The 25,118-nt window shown below is 39.5% G+C and overlaps 1 protein-coding gene across 4 annotated transcripts in view; it reads right to left on the bottom strand.

The window, feature by feature from the left end:
* dcc (DCC netrin 1 receptor) overlaps positions 1-25,118 on the bottom strand; it is a 356,620-nt gene that overhangs the window by 146,726 nt on the left and 184,776 nt on the right. For 2 of the 4 annotated variants that reach the window (XM_084934587.1, XM_084934588.1), the window contains one exon: positions 6,613-6,886. In XM_084934587.1, coding sequence (XP_084790713.1) covers positions 6,613-6,886 — 274 coding nt within the window. The remainder of the gene's footprint in view (positions 1-6,612; positions 6,887-25,118) is intronic. The other 2 variants (XM_084934589.1, XM_084934590.1) reach the window with 1 other exon arrangement.

Below are 25,118 nucleotides of genomic sequence, written 5' to 3'. Positions count from 1 at the left end.
TATTCATAGAGAGTTAGAGGTTGCCTGCAATCACAGCATTATATGGTGGTTACAATTTGCACTCTTTTACCCATTATATTACATATATTACAATTTTTGGCGTTGTGCATTTTGGGGTTTGAAAGCCACAGAAATGTTCAGTGTTTTAAAAAAGCGCATCTCAGCTTTTCTGTCACATATGGGGTCACCAAATCTTTTTGCTTATGCAACGATTCTCGTTCTTCAATCCTTTATCACCTTGACCGTTCTTTAGGCGAGGAGATATTTTTCACCATCTTACAATACTGTGATTACATCGTTTCCCCACCTCAACTGAGCATTTATGGCTCTTGTAACTTTGCAAATGAAGATTTTTTTAAACATATATATGCAAATAAAGAATTAAAATGTATACTTTAATGGTTATCCAGTTAATCCATTTTCAAAGAAATAATCAGAAAGGGGTTCATCTCTCATGCTGCTCTTTTTAAAATTCTCCTTTTGTTTAACCCTTGTATGGTGTTCGGGTCTGTGAGACCCGTTTTCAGTTTTTTTCAAAAGAAAAATTAAACAATTAATTATTTTTTCAACCTGAAATTCATTGGCTTTGGCTTATTTTCTGTGAAGAACATAAATCCGAACCAATTTTCAATGACCTCATACTGTACCTCCCCCCACGCATTTACATTACATACAAGGTGTTCGGGTCCACTGGACCCAGGTCTAATAAAAGTGTTGAAAGTGTAGGTCCTGTGTTCCCATACTCTGTCTTCCTCCTTTCTGGTGCTGCTGATAATGTTTTCTTCCCCTCCTGCTCCCGCACAAAGTTGCAACATTGTGAAAATTCAACTACCAACACCGTCTGCTCTTACATTCCCACACATTTTACCCTCTTTCTTGAGGGATCCAAATTTTATTTTCTCATACCCTGTCCCACCTGCAAATTAGGGGCATAATACTATAAATAAGACTTTGCCAGTGTGGTTCTTTATCACAACTGATCAAGATGACAAAAGATTATCTGCTGCGAGGGCCATCCAATTGATTTTGGAAGAGAGAGGGGCTTCGGATGATGATGTTGACAAAAAGGTTTCAGAATATTTCACATTTCTGAAAATTCAGAGTCTGACAGTGACTTTGAAGAAGAGGATGAGGTTGAGCACCATTTAGTAACAAAACGAAGACGAGTACCCCATCTGCAGCCAGCTCCAGGACCAGAACAAGCCCACCAGACAGCAAGTGAAGAAATATGGATGTCAATAACTGGTGAAATTGAATGGTCTTCTTGCCTTCTTGCCCAAGAAATGAGCCACCCTGCAGAGCTGTTACTGTGATAAGCCAGGGCCAACACGGCTGACAGGTACTCATGTGCAGGGCAGCTTTTCATCCCAGATTCCATCCAGAAAATTATTCTGGATTGCAGTAATCTAGAAGGAAGGTGTGTTTTTGGAGAGAGGTGGAAGGAGATGGACCAAATTCATCTAAGAACCCCAAAGGCCTACTTTGGGGTTCTTATCCTTGCAGGAGTTTTCAGGTCCAAAGGGGAATCCACAGAATCCCTGTGGGATGCAGAAACTGGCAAGAACCTTTCCGTGAATCAATGTCTCTGGAAAACTTCCACAAAATTTCCAGGATTATCCGTTTTGATAACCGAGACGACAGACCAGCTCAACGGCAGAGAGACAAGCTAGCTGCCATCAGGACAGTGTGGGATAAGTGTGTGCACCACCTCCCCCTGTTTTACAACCCTGGGCCTAATGTCACCATTGATGAGCAGCTGATCCCATTTAGTTGTGAAACATATTGCTTCACGTGTAAATGTGTTGTGTCTTTCCACTCACTCCACTTGATTATAACTGATTTATTTTTTTTTTATAACATTTTATAAAAAAAAAAATAAAAAAACGAGAAGCACATTAATTCATAAATGTGATCTAACAAAGGTAAAGGGAAAAAATTAACCATGTTTGCTGTTCATATGGCTTGTAATTGGGATGAAATAAACATCTGTTGAGTAATTTAACATAAAATTGTTTGATAGTGTTAATTTGGAAAGCCAAAACTCTAGCGGGTCCACCAGACCCATGAACACTGGCTGAGTAACAAAAATATGAACACCACACAAGGGTTAAATAACAATAAGTAATATATTCTAGGAAAAACTTTGGGATCTGGGTAATTGCGTCAAGGATTTCCACCTTGTTTTTCTTGCTACTATCACCCAAACCCCAAATCCTACGTCGAGTTAGGTGCAGGATCATGTCTGTGTCTATAGAGCTTGTAACTATAAAGCCAAAGTTGGGTGTCTTTCAGCAGGAGGAGCTGAATGAGAGCTTATGGTTGTGTGAGAGATAGGAGATAATACATATTATAATATTAGCTTTGCTTGACAGATGTTTTTTTCACTTTATGATTGAAGGTTTCTCTAATTGGAACAATTAATCAGTTGATTTTTATTGTTTTCTCATAGTGTCTGTATAGCTGTTGATTTTCTTATTTTCCTATGTGAACATTGATTAAATTGCTATTGATTCTCCCTAGCTGCTTCTACCCTATTACAGTCAACACAATTCATTTATATGAGCACTGATAAAAAATGACCAGGCTTAGTTAGGACCAGGTTTAAGTGCTGTTGGCAGCCTTCGTAGACGTTTACTATTACCGTATTTTCCGCACTATAAGGCGCACTTAAAATCCTTTAATTTTCTCCCCCCAAAAAAATCGACAGTGCACCTTATAATCTGGTGCGCCTTATCTATGAATTCTGGCTGTGTTTACTGACCTCGAACCGATTTTATGTGGTACACTGCACTCAAAAATCTGTCAAAAAATGTTTTAGTAGGACTTTGCTAAGCTACGAAGCCGCACCGCTTGATGGATAGTGATGTGCGGATCGATCCTAAAATATCGATTCCTTCGATACGAATCATTTATGTTCTAGAATCGATTCTCACATTAAAATATCGATATTTTAGTAATTTAGGGTAATTTTGTAGTTTATCATTAACAGGAACACGGTGGAAAGAAACTATAACATTCGGATTATCTACATTCAAAGGAACTACATACATTTTACAGTGTTGATTTATCGGATAAAATACAGCAGGGGTGTCCAAATTCAGAGGCTGCTTCCACCTGAGGACCCAGCCTTTGCGGTCTAAAGAAAGCCGGGCAGTACGTCACAGGCTCCCTCGGTGGAGTGAAACTGCCGTCTGCTCCTTGCTATCTAAAATATAACTGGGCGCTGGCGTAAACTCTCAACCGTCTCACACTTCTGTTTAATCAGTTTTCTGTTTGACGTTCAGCTGTGTGAAAACCCCGGAGGAACCCTCCCGAGGGATTAATAAAGTTACATTTAATTTAATCTAATCTAATAACTTTAATCTCAGCCAAACTGATTTACTCGCAAACAAATAAAACACTGAAAAAGCCAAACAATACCATTTTTAAGTTATCAAAGTGTCACGGACCCGCTCTGGAGGACTCGGGGGTCCGTGAGCAGGATGGATTATTATTATTATTATTATATATAGACTGAGAACCTTCACAGACCTATTATTATTATTATTAGTGTTGTTGTTATTTGGGGATGTGTGTTTTTCTGCACTATGCTGTGTTCGGGTTTCTACTCATATGTAGAGGCAGGGTGTGTACATGTGTGGCTGGAGGATGGAGAACAGCCACATGCAGGCCTGATGGGTGTGGCCCTGCAGGAGGACTGGCCACACCTGAAGTTCCTGTCACACACCTGTTAGTGATCAGGGCTCGTCGCGGGAGCTACTTAGGAGAGTGTTGGAGCTCCCACTGGCGCGGGATCATTAAGCTAAGACTCCAAGTCAGTGTGTAGTACTAGGAAGTGCGGATCGTGTGTGCGCGTGGGTTCAGTGTTTAACGGCTGCTTCTGTATTGTCCTGCAGGTGGAACGAGGGACCAGAAGGGCAGCACGCACAGGGTGTGCAGAAACACAACTGCCGGGAGCACAAGCACGGACGTCGGAGGGGAACACACACATGGGAGTCTAGGGAGCAAAGGGGATTTATTGTGCATCTGTTACCTTCACTGTAAATAAAGTGCACTGTTTGCATCGCAGAACCATGCGTTTTGGGTCCTCATTCCCCCACATCCCCACGGTCTGCCAGCCAGGCCGTGACACAAAGTGACTTATATATCATGTTTAACCCGAGTAGCGAAAGACCGCGGGGGTTTGAAGACGATGTGTCGGTCGGCTCAGAGTTTACACAGCTACATTCTCACCTGAAAATATGTTAAAAGTTTTTTTGCGACCCAGAAAGAGAAATAAGAGTAATATTAAAACTAAGTAGCTGCTGTCATTGTTGGAAACTGGAATTGGCTGGGCCGCGCTATGAATTCTGCGATATGGTTTTTCAATTTTGTTGTCCGGGTGGAAAATCGGACAACAAAATTCGGGAGAATGGTGGCTCCGGGAGATTTTCGGGAGGGGCACTGAAATTTGGGATTCTCCCAGAAAAATCAGGAGGGTTGGCATGTATGGTTGTGGCAACATCACTAACCTTGTCAAACAAATCAGAGTAAATCATATCACAGAATATGACGAGCTTATGTTGAGGCGAACTGAAGAGGAGGAGAGGGGCAGGTGCTGCTAGGGCGAGACAGACGACTATCACAGAGTCCTTTAGTGCTGCAGGCACCCAAGGTGTTCAAATAGCGCACAACATCAGTTTTTTCATTTCTATATGATGAACTCTGCATTACTAAGTGATAAGAACAAGTAATCTGATGTCCTGTAATCATTATGACGCTATAATTTGAGATACAATAAATAAAATACCATTTTGTACAAAGTATCGGTATCGGATCAGTATCGTCGATACCACCCTGAATATTACTTGGTATCGGATCGGAAAGGAAATCAGTGGTATCGCACATCACTATTGATGGATTGTCTGAGTGTTATGGCTACCGTAGTCAGGAGCCTCGCGGCTCAGAGTAATCTGGGTCCAAAACTCCGTCCGCATCAGGTCTCAAACGAACACTGTGTAAATTCTTTCATCTTTAATAAAATGATCAGTGTTTCTGCTTTACTAGGTGTAACAATTAAGTTTAACATCCAGGCATCCATGAAAACAGAATTTATAAAATTTAACAGAATTAGAAGTTAGCAGAAAGTTAGCAGGAAGTTAGCTTGCTGGTTTCGCTAGTTACCTAAGCATGATATATCATGTTCTGACTAAGAGACTGCTGGAAAAAAATAAAACGTACAGCTCTGCTATCACTTCCAACATGAATGAAGACAGAAAACTACACAATAGTGACGTTTGTAGGGTTACTGACGTTAGGTTAGGCTAGATGGTATATAATGCTGTGCTAGTGATTGCTAGCGACACAGCTATGTTAGCATACCAAAGCATAACACAGTGAACCTAGAGAATAAACGTTAACTTTTTTCCCAATGTTTTTTTTTGACAAATGCAATCGCATGGAAAATTGCTGTAAACGGACCAAACTTCAGTAGGGGAGAACAACTGAGATAATCCAGCCACAGTATGAGGTTAGTTATTAATGTAAGATAAGATAAACTTTATTAATCCCACACATGGGAAATTTGTTTTGTTACAGCAGAAAGTGGACAGTGCAAAGTTACATAGCTGGAACAACATATACTGTTGTTCCAGTGTTTATAGAACAGCTACCAGAGAATTCAACATTAATGAATCAATGGTACGTAAGTAGAGGAAGCAAGAGGAATGAGTTGAGTAAAGTTTGACTTATCTGGCTGTTTTGTTTCGTTTAACGTTCTTTATTATCCGGTGCGCCTTATGTATGAAAACAGACCCGTTTGTCAACAGTGCGCCTTATAATCCCGTGCGCCTTATGGTCCGAAAAATATGGTAATACAGTCTGTTACTACAATTAGTGGCACAGCACAAGATGTAATTGGTCAGAGATCCAATTAAAACTACATTCTGAGACAAGTGCAATAACTTACCATATCCAAAGTATCCAGAGTTATAAAAAAATACCAACTACAGTTGGTTTAAAGGGGAAAGTAACCCAAAATTATTGAAAATCAGACTTTGAACCTTTTCTCTCAACATTTTCTTCTGTAAATTTGGCCATTTTAACATGGTTGTCTATGGGGATTTACTCACCAAGGCCCTATGACGGCCAACCTCCCATTGGCTTAATTGTTTATCCCCAGGGGGTGGCACTTATGTGACAAACATTTAAACACAACTTTAAAAAGCTGCTTATTTGTTTTTGTTTTTTAATCATTGTTAATCGTTGTTACTGATGGCCTACTGCTGGCACCTGTCAAATTTTTAATAAAATGCAGTTTTTTTCCTGTAATTGTCCACATTACCACTTCCCTCTGGATGAAGTGAAACAATAGGTCCTCCATTTCTACAATTTTGTTGTACATGCACAAGGACACTAAAGGACTATATTATTCTATTCCATAAAGGGGTAAAGATTAAATTTTTTTTTCCAGTGCTTCACTTCAAAGAAGTCCTGCGCATGCATACAGCCAGTTTATCTGTTGTGCTTTTAACTACAACAATAATGCAGATTCACCGACCGTGTCAGAGCAAACAAAGACACATTTTTTAGAAAGAAAGAAATGAAGAAAAAAGAAAATCAGGCTTATCTTACCTATCGATTCCATCCTGGGAGTAATAAACACCGTAGGTTTGAACAGCTCCTCCGGTCTCCTCTGGGGGGCGCCAGCTGAGTCGGACAAATCGGCTGGACACTAGGACAGGGACCAGGTCGCGGGGGGCAGAGGGGAGGGCAACGCCTGGGCTGGGGGACACTGGTGGGGGATCAGAGGAGGAGGAGTAAGTCAAAGGGGTGCCAGAAGGAGCAGGAGAAGGGCGGGGAAGAGGAGGAGGCGTGAAGGAAGGTAGATTCTGAGTGGGCGTGGGCTCTGTTAACAGTTCATCCAGGGAAGGGAGGGGAAAGCAAAGGAAAGGAGAAGCAGGGAAAAGGATGGGGGACGACGGGGGGGAGGTGGAGGGGAGGTGCGGGAGGCGAGCAAAGGAGACAGAGCAAAGAAAAAAAAACAACAAAAAGAGCAAAGGACAGATGAGATGAGCAGATAAGGAACGGAAAAGACGTGGAAGAGACAAAAAGGAAGAAAAGAAGGAAGAAGAGTGGTAAAGAAGATCACAGCCAAGAAGAAAAAGCAGCAGAGCATCTGAAGAGCTTAGTTATCAATCAGATATCAAACAGATATCAGTCATCTGAATGTTAACACTGTTTTAATGCCATGACATTAAAACACACATGGTATATTAATTTTATGTGAAAATGATGCTTTAAAGTTCCTACTCTTCTCACAATGTTCAGTTCAGTTCTCAGAAGATGAAAACAAATCTGAATTCTTATGAATGTGTTTACCCTGTTTTCCAAAATACTCCAAATTACTGCAAAGAAACAAAACACACTGAAAAAAATGTACATTTTTCTGACACGACCTTTACTTACTCAGTACCTACAGTGTTTTTGAGGCTCTTTGTTTCACATACCTAAATGGCCAGGAAGGATACAGCTAATAATGCAGTGGCTATTAACAGCACACTAACCCACCAGCTGAGCAAATCTAGCACCAGGGCTAATACAAAGACTTAAACTCCACCTAATTTTAACCATTTACTAACTGACTAAGCAATTTAAGTATAGGTCTAAAACATGTCTAAATGGTACATAGGCATCATCAAGAGAGACAATAGCTTGAATAGCATTAAAATTCAAATTTTAGCTCTTTTTAAAAAAAAAACAAAACAAAGATTTTTGTACTTTGTAACTCCTAAATGCAGTTGATGATGCTCCCTAACTAAAAAGATACAGTGGGATGCAAAAGTTTGGGCAACCTTGTTAATAGTCATTATTTTCCTGTATAAATCGTTGGATGTTACAATAAAAAACATGTCAGTTAAATATTAGGGATGCAACGATACTCTTATCGATATTGAGCCGTTCGATACAGTGCTTTTGGTTCGGTATGCATACGTATCGAACAATACAAAACTTTTTATTTTATTTTATCAACTTTTCTTCTGACAATGCTGTCTGTGTTGAGCGCTCAGTGGATCTGCGTTCGACTACTCCGCCTAGGCTGCACTGTCGAGTGCAGATCCACTGAGCGCAGCGCAAGCTAGCAAGACAGAAGCTAAGCTCGTTGCAACATGGCAATTTGAACCTCCCCCACCCTCATTCAGATCTGGCGTTTGGAACTATCTTGGTTTTCATGTGAAGTATGACCCTGATGGTAAGCGCGTCATGGACAAAAGTAAAACAGTATGTCGGATGTGTCACACAATGCTCAATTGGTGGGAACTAGTGCGTTAGCACAGTTACCTTGTTAACGTGTTTATGCCGTCCAGCCCCACGCACGGGGCGATCCGCAGTAACTTGTTAACGGAGATTTGCTGCGTTATGGCGTTAATGTCATTTTAACGAGATTAACGCTGACAGCACTAGTGGGAACACAACTAATATGACTGCACATTTATGCCATCATCCTAGTGCAAAGACAAGTGGAAGCAGACAAAAACAACAAGCACGCATGCTACAAACTTTACCCGAGTCATTTAGACAGCCGTTAGCACATGATTCTCCTTATGGGGACCTGATATGTTTAATATGCTGCTGAGAATATAGCCCAGAAGAAGCGTATAGTATAGCTTTTATTTTGGAAAGAGCCATTTCTCTGTAATAAACTCTTTTCCAAAGATGAGTGATTTCTTGATCAGATAGATTTTTTTTAAATTATTTTGTTGTTTCAGCAACATTAAATTTGAAAACTGTACTTTTGAGTTAAATATATATTTATAATTTTAGTTTCATCAGTCCACAGCACCTTATTCCAGAATGAAGCTGGCTTGTCCAAATGTGCTTTAGCATACCTCAAGCGGCTCCGTTTGTGCTGTGGGCGGAAAAAAGGCTTCCTCTGCATCACTCTCACATACAGCATCTCCTTGTGTAAAGTGCGCCGAATGGTTGAACGATGCACAGTGACTCCATCTGCTCCAAGATGATGTTGTAGGTCTTTGGTGCTGGTCTGTGGGTTGACTCCAACTGTTCTCACCATTCGTCGCTTCTGTCTATCCGAGATTTTTCTTGGTCTGCCACTTCGAGCCTTAACCTAACTGAGCCTGTGGTCTTCCATTTTCTCAACATGTTCCTAACTGTGGAAACAGACAGCTTAAATCTCTGAGACAGCTTTCTGTATCCTTCCCGTAAACCATGATGGTGAACAATCTTTGTCTTCAGGTCATTTGAGAGTTTTTTTGAGACCCCCATGTTGCTACTCTTCAGAGTAAATTAAATGAGGAGGGAAACTTACAATTGACCCCCTTAAATACTCTTTCTCATTATTGGATTCACCTGTGTATGTAGGTCAGGGGTCACTGAGCTTACCAAGCCGATTTGAGTTCCAATAATTAGTTCAAAGGTTTTGGAATCAATAAAATGACAACAGTGCCCAAATTTATGCACCTGCCTGATTTTGTTTAAACAATTATTGCACACTTTCTGTAAATCCAATAAACTTCATTTCACTTCTCAAATATCACTGTGTGTGTCTCCTATATGATATATTTAACTGACATTTTTTATTGTAACAACCAACGATTTATACAGGGAAATAATGACTATTAACAAAGTTGCCCAAACTTTTGCATCCCACTGTAATGATGATTTACTCTTGGCCATTAACACTGATTCACGTACCATTACCAAAGAGTTCATGCTGACTGTTCATGTTGAACCTTCTATTACAACTACTGCTTGACTGTAGCAGAAATCTACCTTTCATACTGTATGAATATAATCAAAGCAAAGGTGGGACAGCTGCTAATGCCATGTAGAGGTTTCTTAAGATTCAGTTCATTTTTCAAAGTCTGTACGTCTGTAGCATTTTGACTGGCAGCTGGGTATTTCTTAAACCTCTGAGGTCTATGTCATTGCTAACAAAGACCTCAAGTCTAGCCCTAGGCAATGGAAATTTGTCATTTTTGTTTTTATTAAATCGTTCTTCTCAGTCTTGGCAATCAGGGAACAAAGAAACCAATCATTCAGTCTGACACCCTTCAAAAAGATGCCATGAGTGTTATTTCCACCTGTATTATTAATATCTCCTCCTTATCGATCGTGGCAAATCTTTAAACCACAAATCTACTACACATCCAATCTCGAGAGGTATGGAAATGGAAACCAGTAACTCTTGCTCTGTGTGGTACAAGTATGAAATGCTCAGATCAGTATGAAAATATGTTACCTTGCAGATTATAAGAAAAGTAAATGAAGATGAGAATGAAATCAAGAATGACTGCTCTCCTCTGGATGTGCAGGTTACTCACATTTTACTATCTACTTGTTCAGATTCTTGGTCACTGACAGTATTCAGTATTATCTGAAACTAATTTGAGAGGTTTAAATATTCTGTATTATGTCTAAGTTTTCTTTTTTGAGCAAAAAGTAAAGTTTTTAAAAAATACAAATAAAATGAACGGCATGTTCTGGAACATTCATTTTTAGTCATTTTCTTAAATCTCTTAGACAAGTGCAGTGAAGCAGTTTAATCTCTTCTCTTCAGACTTTCACCTGTCAGCATGAAGACCACTCCATTTGTTCCAGGCTGCCTACCTGTACTTATGATTAACATTCAAATTGACCAACCACAGAATATTGCTGTGCCTCTGCGGATTTATTCAGTCAAATAATTGCTGCTGTTTCTACATGTGACTATCAAGGTTTCAGGCACACTTTCTGAACAGCTCCATCCTCCCTTTCCCAACTCCCTTCATACTTTTAATGTATCTCAGTAAAATCTCCAATGACAGCTGTGATAGGCAATAAAATAAAGGACAATTGCTCTATGTCACAAGGCCAGTTCAATGGATAACAAGGTGACCGCCTGTAAGGTTTAAACTCATGTCATTGAGAGTCCCAAAGTCAATGCCGTAACTTAACAGGAAGTTCAAAGTCTCTATATAATTCTTAGACAAAAATAGCCACCCTGCGCAATAATGATACTTTCAGGCAAACCATTTGGACAGCAACAATTATTTGACATCAAACCTGAGTCCAAGGTTGTGGACACGGTGTTATTTATTAAAAAGCAATTTATCAGGTTGACCTTTAGACCTGCTTATTCATGCAAGGTGAATACCTAGACTCACCGGAGTTGACAGAAAGGTTAGGGTATCTCAGATATGCACAACTGTAATGACCAGTAGAATACAAAAGTTTTCTTGAGGCTTTTTCTTGAGGCTCAAGCTTCCACTTCACTTTTCATCCAAGAAAACAATTTTTAATCTGCAGTGTGTACAGGCTCACCAAAAACTGGGAATACATAGATACAGATGGTAGCCTCAGAATTTGGCGTGAGCAGCATGAAATCATGGGCTTGGGCAGTGCTGGGAAAGTTGTTTGTACACACTTTTGGCCCCTTATTGACAACCAATTATGGTTTGAATTCCAAAGTCCATTTGAGTATTGTTGGTGACCATTTGGGTCCCATAATTTACCATCTTCTAATTATAATGCATCATGTCAAAAAGAAACCTAAAGTCTCAAACTTGTCTCACCAACAGGACATTATTTGTAGATTTCAGTGGCCTCCACTATTCCTCGACTCAAACCCAGTGTCTTGAGAGGCAGTAGAGTAGGATATATGGAGAATTAGTGTGAAGAAAAGATGTTTTTTGATGACCACAACATGGATAAAACTTCCAACTTGTGGAATCCATCACACTATGAAGTCAGGTTGTTTTGTATTCAGTCTTGTATCTATCTGTATCTATAAAAATAATGAAAAGCAAACATATTCAAACGGTGCTCAGAATAGCAATTTTTAAGTGGCTACACCAGAATCTGTGCATGGATAAGTGACTTTACTATATGTTCTGGACCTTTTTCAAGGCATGCTGTAGGTGCTTATACATACACACAAACTATGTATATCCATCAACTATCAACTGTTTTTCCACTCTGCACTAATTTCAGTTAGTTAAATACTGAAAAGAAAATAATATGCGCTCAAAGTATACCATTAGAAATGAAAAGCATATTTTCCTGTCCTACAGTGTCTGCCTCCAAGACAGGAAAAAATTAAACCATGACATACTCCCAGATGTAAAGTACACCTGAGCTGTTCAAATGTGACAAAGCTGCAGAAATAATGTTATGGTCTACAAACTTTTACACTGCTTAAAATGTATGATCTACACATTGGGCTGTGCATCGTTATTAATAGTCTTAAGATGGATTAAAAATGTTTTGGTTGATTGTTAAAATCACTGTGCTGCATCAAAATAACCCACACAGCAAAATCTCCAGTGTTAAATTAACACTAGAGAGTGTCTATATGGGTCCACACCTCTGAGTGTTAAATACAACACTGTTGAGTGTTAAATTAACACTTTTGACAGTGTTATATGTTTAAAAGTAACCTAGTCAGTTTTGAAGATTAACAATGGCTAACACAGTGCTGATTTTGTTAGAAATATTCCAGTGTTAGAAAATCAGCACTGCTCAGTGTTAGTCATTGTTAATCTTCAAAACTGACTAGGTTACTTTTAAACATATAACACTGTCAAAAGTGTTAATTTAACACTCAACAGTGTTGTATTTAACACTCAGAGGTGTGGACCCATATAGACACTCTCTAGTGTTAATTTAACACTGGAGATTTTGCTGTGCAGTTGTGTATTTCTTCTCATTTAACACAGCACTGTGTTATCAAAATAACCCATACTGGATTATTTTTAACCTGCGAGGTCTAAGTTATCATAGCATGACCCTATGTTCTCCCAAGTATAGCCAATCAGGTTACAAAGAAAATAATCAATTAAACTTACATGTATCACAAACAATTATTATTTTTGGTTCAACAAAGTCATTTTGGTTTGCTCCAAACTTAGAGTTGGAGCTAGGGCTGGACTAGAGTTTGGGATCATCACGTGACTTAGACCTCACTGGAGGTAGAGTATGTGTTGTACCTATAATGATTGTGGGTGAATATAGCATATTCAGGTAGGGTCCACCCTCAGACCTGCAACCATTCACAATCACAATCACACCAATGACTAATTTAGGATTACCAATTAATCTAACCCAAACGAGATGGTATGCCTTAAAAATGAGCGGCATGTCTTCCACTGTGATCCCAAGCAAGCATTTAGACAACACGCTAACTCCACAGCGAAAGGCCCAGACTGGATTTAAGTCCAGGACCTCTTGCTCTAATTCAACAGTGCTAACCTGTACAACTATCCCACCCCATATTAAAGCATACCATGTTTTATTAGTTTATTGTTTAATTCTAATTTGGACCATGATTTACAAAATGAACATTATGATCAAGTTTCTGAGACGTGGTTTTGGACTCAAAACAAAATTCACTCACGATCTCCACCAAAAAAGGTTTTAAGTCTAACACTCATTTTAACTCATGAGGTTAAAGAGCCTCAGCTGGTATTAGTAAGCCCTGAAACTACCATTTGAGGCCTAGAACTCATCAGGAAAGAAGTTTAATAGGGTAACAGACCAAAGGAACTAAAGAGCCTCACTTCTAAGGTACATCTATCTTTTCAGTCTATGGTTTAACCACTTAACATCCTCCAAGTGTTTGGCTGTGTGGAATGAGCAGTGGCATTAGAACTGGGTCCATATCTACTCCCTGAACCTTTACCTGTGTGGCAAAAAGAACTGTAAAACCAAAATGCATGTAAGAGGCTTTATTTGAAAAGTTTATGAAACTGCTGGTTCAACATGAGGTGAAAATGTCAGCTTACCCCTATATCTAAGTGGATGTTAAGAGGTTAGCCCAACCTTAATCGTACCGCTAACCCACTTCTAAAAGAGGATTTATGGTCTGTGTGAAACCAAACAACAGTCTCAGTGTCTCCCTGCAGAAACTGTCAGAAACAGTTTACCACTCTTCTGTCATCGGAAGGACATTAAACACATTTGATTTCAGACCAGCTATCTGGGAGTCCATAACCCAGCCATTACTTAACGATAAAACCAAGTCTTAACAATTGAGCAGCCATTTGACTGTCGGTCCTGAAGAGAGGATCATCCAAAATGTTCTACAGATGCCTCTAAAACTCAAATTATTCCTTGCAAAGATAAGCACGCGCACACACACACACACTCACGCACACCTAGACAAACACACACACTCACTCAGATGGATGATGTGTTCATATCACCACTTCAACAATAAAAGTGCAGTGACCTATATACTGTACCTGCGTGTGAAGGGTAATTATGGAAAGATGTCATCTCTCAACAACTCCTAACCGAAAGCTACTCATGTGAAACTAAACTGATACCATCAAATGTCACAACTCCTCTCCTCGCCATTCCTCCGTCATAAGCTGAGAGAAATCCAATTTATCCCCGCGGTCAGAGGTCGCGACTCCCCACAGAGTCTTTAAATGCTTTTGTCCATCCACACTTGTCAATAAAGCTTCACTGACTTTGCAAGCGCACATTTCACACTTTATGGTGCAATGAAATGAAAGAGGGAAGCAAGAGAAAGACAGACAATCAAGGAGAAAATGGAGGAAATGCTGTAGAAAAAAGGGGGAATGAAAACAAGGATAGTGAAATAAAAGAAGAAGAAGAAGTAATACAGATGCAATAATATGAAAATGGGAAAAGAAGATTCAAGATGGTAGAAGGTAGTAAGAAAATACAGAAGATAAAGAAAAGGGAGAGGATGAAAGGAGAAGAAGGGAAGAAGCAAGAAACGGAGAAGGAAAAACAAGACTGAGAGGGAAAGCAAAAGAAAGATCAGAGGGGAAAACGAAGCACAGTGCGAAACGGAGGAGTTTTAACACACCTCCTCTTGACTCTGTGAGATGAGATTTCAGGGTGTGAAGGGCGGATTTGTTCCCACTCGGTGACCCAGCCAAAAAAACTGAGCCGATGCTGAGCAGTAAAGCGTCACTCTCTGCTGAAAATAGACGGGTGGGCTAAATAATAGAGTCACACACCACAGAAGAAGAGCAGGAAAACAATCTGAATAAGTGCTGAAAATTACACTGCAGTCTGTCCTGCGACAGATGATACCTGTGCACGCACACACGCATACACAAACACACACACAAAGAGCCTCTGTCCATTTCCTACAAGCTGCTCTGCATTTATATTGTTTCTGCTGCCTGGATGATCTTTAGGGGAGTTTGTTCTCAGCTCTGAGGATTCTGCACCCAAGATATCAGACCTTTGCGTGTCTGTATTGCATATATGGATTATTTCAAAAGACAATGCACTGGAGTATTATAACTCATACATGCAGCACAGAGGCAAAACAGAGTGTGCTACACTTAAGGTGCTATTCAGAATCCGAGGATTTAGATTTCATCTGCTTCAGCATTTATTGTTTTACCCTGTTACAGGATCCGACAGGTTACCAGCTACCCTTCTAGTGACTTGGTATTCTTCAAAAAGCTTATTTTCTGTCAACAAAACACAACAAACAACCAAAACAGCAATTTAACCACTTAACTGTTCTCTGACTTATGAATTATAAAAATAAAAACTGCGTCTATTTGAACAGCAGAATTTTCATTATTTTCTTCAACAGTTCAAAACCCTAAAATACTCAATTTACAAATAAATATGAGCTTCACAAGGTGCCTTAAAATGAAAATAGACCCTCTCTGATACTCAGTTTGAGTCACAACAGCAGTGCAATGCAGACGTACCAGCGCCCTGCAAGTATAAAAGCTTTGGTCATGTTTGAAGTCTAAAAAAAGTACATCAGGTAAAACTGAGCTTTTTGGTAATTAACTGTTAAACTTAGTGCATCATAAAAACAACGCTCAGTGTACTGTTCGAGGGAACACTGAGGTCACAGCAATATAGGTGGAGTTCGAATCACGTCTGTCTTTTTCCTGTACCTCATTTTCTTAACAGCTTTAACAGATCTGTAAAGCTTATGAAGCACACACCAAAAGGAAGCTGTGTTTAGACACAGTGCTGACCATCAATAAGCAAAGCGACTGCTACCAGTCAGACATGATGTACTCTAATTCTTCCAAGAATGGGTTTTTCCTCCTGTGACTTTGATGCAAACTTGAGCTGCATGATTCCATAATTCCATTAATTACTTTATCAATTTTCTTCCATTTTGCTTCCCTCTTGTTTTTATTCACTATGGAGGTCACACAATGCAGATTTATCTGACTTTTTTTATCTTGTGCTTTTATTTTATTGTTCTTATTCTGCCATTGTTTTACTAAGTGTTTTATCCTATTGTAAAGTGTCCTTGGGTGACTTGAAAGGCGCTCATAAATAAAATTTATTATTATTATTATTATTATTACTTTGACCACAGCGCCTGCAAAAGCTCCCATATTGAATGCAGCGATGACTTTGGGTTATGCTCAGTAACGGCAACAGCTTGTTATTGTGCAGGACAAACTATGGAAAATAACTGTTTTCTGAGAATGACAGAACAGGTGCTGCATCCTGTGTGAAAACTTATTTTTATACAATAATGGATTGGATTTATATAGCGCTTTTCTAGGCACCCAAAGCGCTTTACAATGCCACTATTCATTCACTCTCACATTCACACACTGGTGAAGGCAAGCTACGTTTGTAGCCACAGCTGCCCTGGGGCAGACTGACAGAAGCGAGGCTGCCATATCGCGCCATCGGCCCCTCTGGCCAGCACCAGTAGGCAGTAGGGTAAAGTGTCTTGCCCAAGGACACAACGACCAGGACAGAGAGCCCAGGGATCAAACCGGCGACCTTCCGGTTACAGATGCGCTTCCCAACCCCCTGAGCCACGGTCGCCCCACAAGCACTGTACATTTGATTTTTTTTCCTTCATTTTGAAATAACATTTATTCAGCCTCCTTCAGATTCATCAGGGAAACTCACAACGTGACTCACAACTGATAAAAAGTGCTGTGGTGTTGTGAGTAGGTGAAGAGGTTACAGGAACACAAAACAAAATGGGAAAATTTTTACCAATAGCTCTGATGCACAAGTGTGTACAAGGCCAGCTGCACGCAGGACATGTAACAGATAAGAGACTGTGAAGCCCACATGGAGAGGAAACACTTTTCTATGGAAGGGTCAGCTCTAACCTCCCCTCTGCTTTGACACTCCAAAGGATAAGTGGTTATGGATAATGGATGCAGACAACATAAAACTCACTCGCAGCAAAGCAAAATATGGCTGCTAACATTCTAAAAATCAATTTACCTCATCACTGAAACCCAAACCAATCATCCCAGGGGACTCCTAAGAATAGGCCTATTAATGTGCGCATAAATCATAAAATATATCCATGCATGTCACACACAATTAAATTAAATCAAATTGGGGTGGAGGAGAGGGGGAAGGGGGTGAATCTGACCATTGATCCATACGCTTATATATGTAGGACATCCACTATTACAACCATTAATAGCCTAACAGAGAGGCCCAGACCTCTCTCTCTCCAGCCACCTCCTCCAGCCCCTGCAGGGTGGACACTGAGCCATTCCAAAGAGTCGCCCTCAGGAGGCGTCCTAGTGGGCATCCAGGTCATTTTGGCCTGTATGTGCACCTGTGAGTGCTGACGTTCTCATTAAGATCTTTGAGTTTTCAGTGGGTCACTATCCATTAGACTGTTTATTCCTGTTGAGTGCACCATAAGCCACCTTACCTGGCTACTTCCAGTGTGGAGGCCTCACCAATGACTGAGCTCCTCACCCTAAATCTATCTTCTTATACACACACACACACACACACACACACACACACACACACACACACACACACACACACACACACACACACACACACACACACACACACACACACACATCTAAGTGTCTGCTGAGGTTTAACTTCCAATGTCTTCCAATAGTTTTGGTTTGGAAAGGAGCACAAAGGGAGTGTACTCTGTCATAAATCCATCATTAACAACCAAATGCACAACTTTATGTGTAATGTCTGGTTCCTTGTAAGAGAAACTAAAGGATTTGGTGCTGTTTTATTTCACTTCACACCCATCAACACTGTATTTGCAAAAAAGAGTTTTTTGGGGGTTTTGTTTTTAGTCATTTAGCATATTCACTCCTTTTTATTGAAGACTATCTTGTGAGTGCCCCTTGCTGTGCTATAGAGGTAGCTATTGCAGCATCTGTACAGTGGGATAATGGCTCTCCCAGCTTGGCTCTAAATATACACACACATCTAAAAATGCTGTGAAAATGTATATATGTATAAATATGAAAATGTACTTTTGCTTCTGTCTGTGTTTTTGTTTTGTCAGCATTTTATTCTGGCAATTCAGCTGGCATCATTCCACCCTCCAGTGCCTTATGCATGTTCACAGTTCTTAATCTGTGTTCACAAGAAAAACTGCTTCATTGACCCGCTAAGGCTTCATATTAAAATCTGCAAACCTCTTTAAAGTCAACCTCATAAGCTTCTCAATATTTTCTCATCTGGTTCTCATCTCATCTGTTGCACTGGTTAATGTTCACTACGCAATCTTTGTGAGCTCAGTTCACTCGCTCTCAGAGTGAGCCAAAGCACCCAAGAGGCCCCACCCACCTGTTGTTTATACCTTCTGTTTGCAAAAGGTAGCCAATCAGATAAAAGCTGGGATAAAGGGAGGAGCTAAAATTGCTTTTTTCAAAGGCTAAACCGAGGAGCTGAAACAAAGCCCAGTGTAAATTTAATATGAACTATTTCAGATATGACTCATGCAGAGCTACTCCAATAGAGTCTAAAAATAAAAATACTGTGCAGGAAATTAGCAGGATTGGTGCACACTTCTGATATGTAGAGTCGATGCAAACTGAATCTGTCTCTTTCTCCTTATCATCTCACTTATAAATATTCTCCATAACCCCTGTCTCCTCATCCTCTTATTCTGTATTTTTTAACCTCCAGTTATGCTGAAGAAGATTGCTGAGCTCGCTCTCTCGCTTCAGCTTCATTCTTCTACACATTGCTTCTCTCTCACACACACTCTCAGTCTTCCTTTCCCTCTCTCTGCACTCAATTTCAGGGCTCATTTCAGCCAGCTGCCGTTAAAAACGCCTGTATCACGCACACACACACGCATATACGAACGCACATGCACGCTCCTGTCTGCCCTCTAGCTTCAAATTCCTCTAAAATGGATATTTATTCCTGTAAATCTCCAGCGATGTGGGTGAGTGAGTAAAATCTCCAGCATCTTAAGTACATACAAAAGTATGTGTGCATGTGTGTGTATTTGTGTGTGACCCGACTGACCTGTAGAGGCTGAAAGCTGAATAAAGGAGCATAGACACAAAGAAGTACAGCATTTCCTTTTAGATTTATTTTAAATATATGTTTTCTTCTGCCAATAAATCTCACGTATAGACCCAACTAACAATTAATATACACTACTTCCACATTTTGTGCATTCCGAGTCATGTGCGTCATATTTCTTTGTGCTGAGCCACACTGTTGCACTGAACTGCTCCTTTATTATGATGAACAATCAGACCCACATAGCATACATTATCCTGCTGTGACAAACACTGGCAACAAATGTGGATTAACCCACCGCTGAAAATAGTCCCCAATAAATGCGGCGTTTGGTCCCGTATGCCCCCAAGTGCTTTGGGACTACATGGAGCCATTATTTTTTTGCATATTTGTAAGGTTTCTTATCTTTAGAGGTGTTATATATGACATTTAGACCTACTGGGCATTTTTATATGTAGCACCCGCATGACACACTTCTCTTCCCTCTCTCTCCCTTCTTCCTTCTTTGTGTTGTCTTTAAGGTGAAGTGACACAAAGAAATGGTGCCCAAATATTGTAAGATAAAGAATTTTAACCTTTGTTTACTGAGCAGGTTCTAGTGAAGAGGTAAGTACACACGTTGAACAAGAAGATGTGCATGTTGGATTTTTTTGCTGGTTGTAACATTGAATTGAAACACTTTAGCCATTTAATATTGCATTAATCCAAAGCGTGGCTCCAGCTTGCACAGAACTCAGTGCCAGCCTTCTAAAAGTAACCGAGAGAAGTGACCTGCTTTATCCTCCTCATACTGGCTCCCAGTATCCTTTAGACTAGATGTGAAGATCTTAAAGTTGAATCTCAAGGCTCTTCATGTCCTCTTGCCTCAGGCAGATGTCTATCATTTCCTGGGGTGTTGCTGAAAACTCAAAGTGCATTTGCAGTCAGAGCCCCGAAGCTATTGCACGATGTACCTAATGAAAATCAGGTCAGCAGAGTCGGTGAACTCTGAAATCTTCTTAAATATACTTTTATCCGAGAGCCTTTCTAGGATGTATTAATTGCTTTTCCTTTTTACATTTCTCAGTTTCAATGATTTCCTGTTTGTCCCCATGTTTGTTCATTGGCAGAATGAGTGTTTTGTTGTGCATTTGATGAACCGATAATACAATAGATGTGGTATCAAGCTTTCAGACTTTTTCCTTTCCTGAACTGTAATTAGTATGATTTGCTTTTTACAAGTGGCTGCTGGAGGCTGCTGTGAAATTGATTGCTAAAGCTCCAACAACACAGGATTGGACCGGCTAGCGACCTTGCCTGACCGGCTGGCACAGAGGTACTTGTTGCCTGGTGAAATTAGTCACAAAGACATCTTTACTTTTCAACTTAAAACCTCTTGTTGATTTCTTTGGTAGCTAGCTGGTTTCTGCAGTTATCCATAGTTTTAATGGAAACTGTGCGTCTTTAAAGTAACAGTTGCATTTTTGAAATTTGTTGGTTTCAGGACAAGGTTGCCCTTCCACGTGCGTATTCACAAATTCCACTTTCCATTGCCCTTTTTCAAGTTTTCTTCTGCTTGTTGGTTAGTAAGCTAATGTCTATAATTAATAAAATATACTGTCTGTCTTGCAAACGACAGGAAAATACCTGCTATTGACCAAAGCAACCACAATAAGGTTATAAATGCTGAACCATCTTTGTAACTGATCTAATCGGGCTAATCCCAACTAATGTACAACTTCAAACAAAGACGATTGTTAAAGTGTTCAATGCTAACTAACAAGATGTATGTTTCTTTTAACTGTCTAACAAGTTAGTAAAAAAGCTAAACACACCAAACAACAAAGTGTAATTTAATAGTCAAAGTATTAGGCTAACCTGCACACTGATCAGAATCTCTGAATTTTATTCAGAAGCTAACACTTTGCCACTACTAGCAAGTTTTGCGTGCAGAGCATGAAGCAAATATCCATCTTCTCTGGCTGTTTTATTACAAAATTATCATTAATGATACCGAACGATTCCTTTGCTTTGCCTGAGTCAGTGCGAGGTAAAAAGTGTGTGCAGTTTCTAATTTATTGTGAAAGCTCAGTCTGTACTTTTAAATTTGCTCATGACAGTATGTGTCTCTGTTTTCAATAATGTACCATGAAAGCTAAGTGTGCGTGTGTGTGAGTGTGTGTGAGTGTGTGTGAGTGTGTGTGAGTGTGTGTGAGTGTGTGTGCGTGCGTATGACTTTCCCCTGAAAGTGTGGTGTTCCGTGGGTGTTGTGCTCTGACAGTTACACTCTGTGAAAGCTGTGTGTGTTCGCCTGCCTGTGTAATTTCCAGTAAAAGCTCAGTGTTACTGTGAAGTAATTCCAGGTGCTTTTCTGTCACGCAATGTGGTGTTCTCTGTGTCCGGAGCCCTGATGTTATTACTGTGAAAGCAAGGGAACACAGGTCACATAGCGAACTTTCAGTGCAGAAAAACGCAGATGTGCATGGAGGAAAGCTCAGACCTGATATCCTGCTCAGCCTGTAATAACCTACACTGCAGAGTAATAATCAAAACTCTGGCAGTAGCTCAGCAAAGCAACTGAAAGTTATTTTGACCTTATTAGATCAGATTTTCTTTTAAAACAGACTCATTCCGATGTTCAACAGAGCATTATACAACAAAAGTCCAGACCACCAAACTCTAGACTGCACAACGCTGTGGACATTTACGTCAGGGACAAGAAACAGGGAAATTTAGCAGGTAATAAATTAAGCCTTGGAAATGTTTGCAAACTGTATTGATGACCCCAACCTTTATCTCATAAACATAGGACAGCAACATACTTGAGACTAGGAAAGATTTCTTGTTGCCTGATGGACTGCATTGACTTTTATTGTGTTCGGCATGTAGTAGCATCATCCAACTGGTTGCTCAGAGGTTGAGAGGGCAACACATGCTACTTCTGGGTGACCACTTCTAATTGCAAGCAAATGCATAGGTTGCCTGGTGGGAGTCTGTCACAAAACAGTTGTGGGCCAATAAGGACTGACTGCAATTACTCTCACGAAGCAACACATCGCAATCATTGTGCTCCAGTGAAGGCAACTCATCTGTGTCTCTTTACAATAGGAAACTTGACTCAACCGGTTGCCAGCTGGTTGTACTCAGGCTATACTCTTATATAAATGCAAATTTGCAGAGCGCCTATGTCATTTTGCTTCTAAATTAGCATCATGATTCCTAGATTCCTAGATTTCTGTCTCAGCTTTAAGAGGTTCTGTCTGGACTCTGAATGTAAGTAGTTAATGTGGATTGTTGTGTGTCTAGACATTGATCAATTTGTAATATAAGACAACAGATTATCAAAAATTGATCACAATTAATCACTGTATTATCACAAACAGATTGCACGCAATCTCCAACTTGACCCCATTCAATCCCAATAGCTTCTGACAGCAGACTGATCCTGTCTTATTGCCCTCCTTTTGCCATCTAGACACACCAAAGTCACCTTTAAGATGACAACTGACTGAGAATGGTCACAGAAAGACTAGGCTGAAGCATCTCAGAAGCCAGCAGTAGTCCCAGTAGGTCAATATGAATCCAGCAGTGATCAACTAAAGGACAAGCCCAGAGTTCAAGTTCATGCAGAACTTATGAACACAAATCAAAAAGCGAGAGCACTGCCACAGTGCATAGCAATTTGTATGTGCCTCCTGAAGAGTCGGCATTTCTGTCTCCCAAGATTCAATAAAAGTTAGTATTGCAAATTGAAATCTTATGATTAAATAAAGTGAGTAAAATAATATAACATCCATTAAGTAAAGAATAAAGTCATTAGAGTACAATGCCACCCAGATTACATTTTTTAAATTAACATAATAGGGAAATGCTTACAATGAAACTATGCATAGAACTGTAATTTGTTCAGTACTAAGTTTAATTAGTTTTAATATAATATATACTTGTGATAATTATAGCCCGATAAGCCTTTTTGTGGCTCTGATTAGCTGACTTAATTACTAAATTATGCTTCAGGAAAGTTGTGATCTTGGTAAATATTGAAAAAGACAAAATGTGTTTACGTTTTCAGTCACCTGGTTGGCTCGGGCCTTTCTATGTGGAGTTTGCATGTTTTCCCCTTTGCCTCTAGCTTCCAAAAGTCCAAAGGCATGGATGTTAGGTTAACTGGTAAAAAAAAAAATGAGTGTGCATGTATGTTAGATTAAGCCTTTAAGTGCAGCGATATACACTTAAAATAGGTGAAAAATATAACACGAAAAAGGTAAATGTGTATTTAGTGTAAAAAGAAAAAGCACAATGTAAATGCAGTGGCTTACTGCTATATGCTTATAAGAAAATATCCCCATTATGATCTGTCACTTTTTAAATGGAAGTGTTGTAAGGAATAACTGCTTTTAGCCTTTCACTTCTTTTTTCTGCTCCTTTTTCTAGTTTCTTGTGTGGTTCCTTGTCCATGTTGTTTTCCATATTTCTCTTCTCAGTTACTTCCTGTCTTGTGTTGTAGGTCACTTTCCTTCTATGTCATGTTGTTCTTTTCCTTTTTTTTTTTTTACTTTGTATGTCTTTGTTATTGTTTGCTCAGCCCTGACTGTGTTAACATGTTGCTTCTGTCAGCTGTCCTGTAGTAGTTGCCTGAGTTTTGGTTTTCCTGTTTTCTTTTTGACCAACATCATTGTCCCTAGTTTAGATTGCCTTTTACTGCAGGTAAACAATGGTCGGACTCTGCAACATGACCAAAATTATTAGAACTCTGTGCAAAAAAAAAAAAAAAAAAAGTTTACTTCGAAACTGTTGCTTTAAAGACCGGGACCAGATCTGCAACCACAGTTGATTACCCTTTTTAAAGCAACATCAGTGCATTGAGTGGAAATAATACAGTCAATCCGAGTTGGACCACTTTTGTTTGGAGACAGGTCGCCTCCCACAGGAAACATTTCTGGTTGAGGTTCTGAGTCTCATGTGCTCAAGTTCTACGTGACAAGTTGGTTACTTTTACTACTTGCAATTGACCATCCACTGAAAATACAATGCAGACGATGCATTTTTCCTAGTTGCAACAAGGTTGGCAAGTAATCCTTAAAATAAATCCTCTCATGCTTTGGCCTTACTGTTCTATAATTATTTAGTTAGTTAGTTAGTTAGTTATAAAAATAATAAAATTTCCGTAGAGGAAGAGTAGAGGAAAATAAGCCTAACCCTACCTCTAAGTCTGGTGGATATTAAGAGGTTAACCCAAATGCTTTATAATATTGACACGTCATTGATTTATTCTTTTTTACTTCATGAGAGTAAAATGGGATAGAGCGGATATGAGACTAGTATGACTATTAATTGTATCCATATAGTTTTTTAACCATACAAAATCACTGATCTTTGTTCAGCCATAAACAATCCATTTCATTTCTGCTGACATAGTTAAGACCAATCTTTAAGTTTTTCAAAACAAATACTCTACACTACTTCTGCATTCTTCATCTTTTCTATTGCATGATTTTCAATGAAGGAGAGCTTTCTTATTTAGATTAGATTAGCCTTTATTGTTTCCTTTGTCTATGCCAGGCGATTGGAGACACATCACAAACTATCATAACATTAAAATCAAACATTTTAAGGCATTAAAGTGAATTTGTACCTGTTTAACTTACAATTTGGTACCTTTTTTTGTAACAGAAAGGTTACCAAACTGAGTCGTGATGCCATAACAGATAGTCAATTCAACAGTTGCTCAACAAAATAGTGAAATGGTAATAAATCCACCCCTTGAACCTTAAGCCTTCTTAAAAAATGCAAGCACTGACTGATTCATGAACATATACTCGACACAATGGACCCACTGTAACTGAGATTCAAAGTAAATGCCTAAATACTTTCTTTTATAAATGGTAGTATCTGAGTCTTTGGTTAACAAACTA

This window comes from Perissodus microlepis, chromosome 7 (genome assembly GCF_051167445.1).
Source record: "Perissodus microlepis isolate ML-2025 ecotype Zambia chromosome 7, ASM5116744v1, whole genome shotgun sequence".
Taxonomy (NCBI): domain Eukaryota; kingdom Metazoa; phylum Chordata; class Actinopteri; order Cichliformes; family Cichlidae; genus Perissodus; species Perissodus microlepis.
This window is presented reverse-complemented; position numbering and strand designations above follow the sequence as displayed.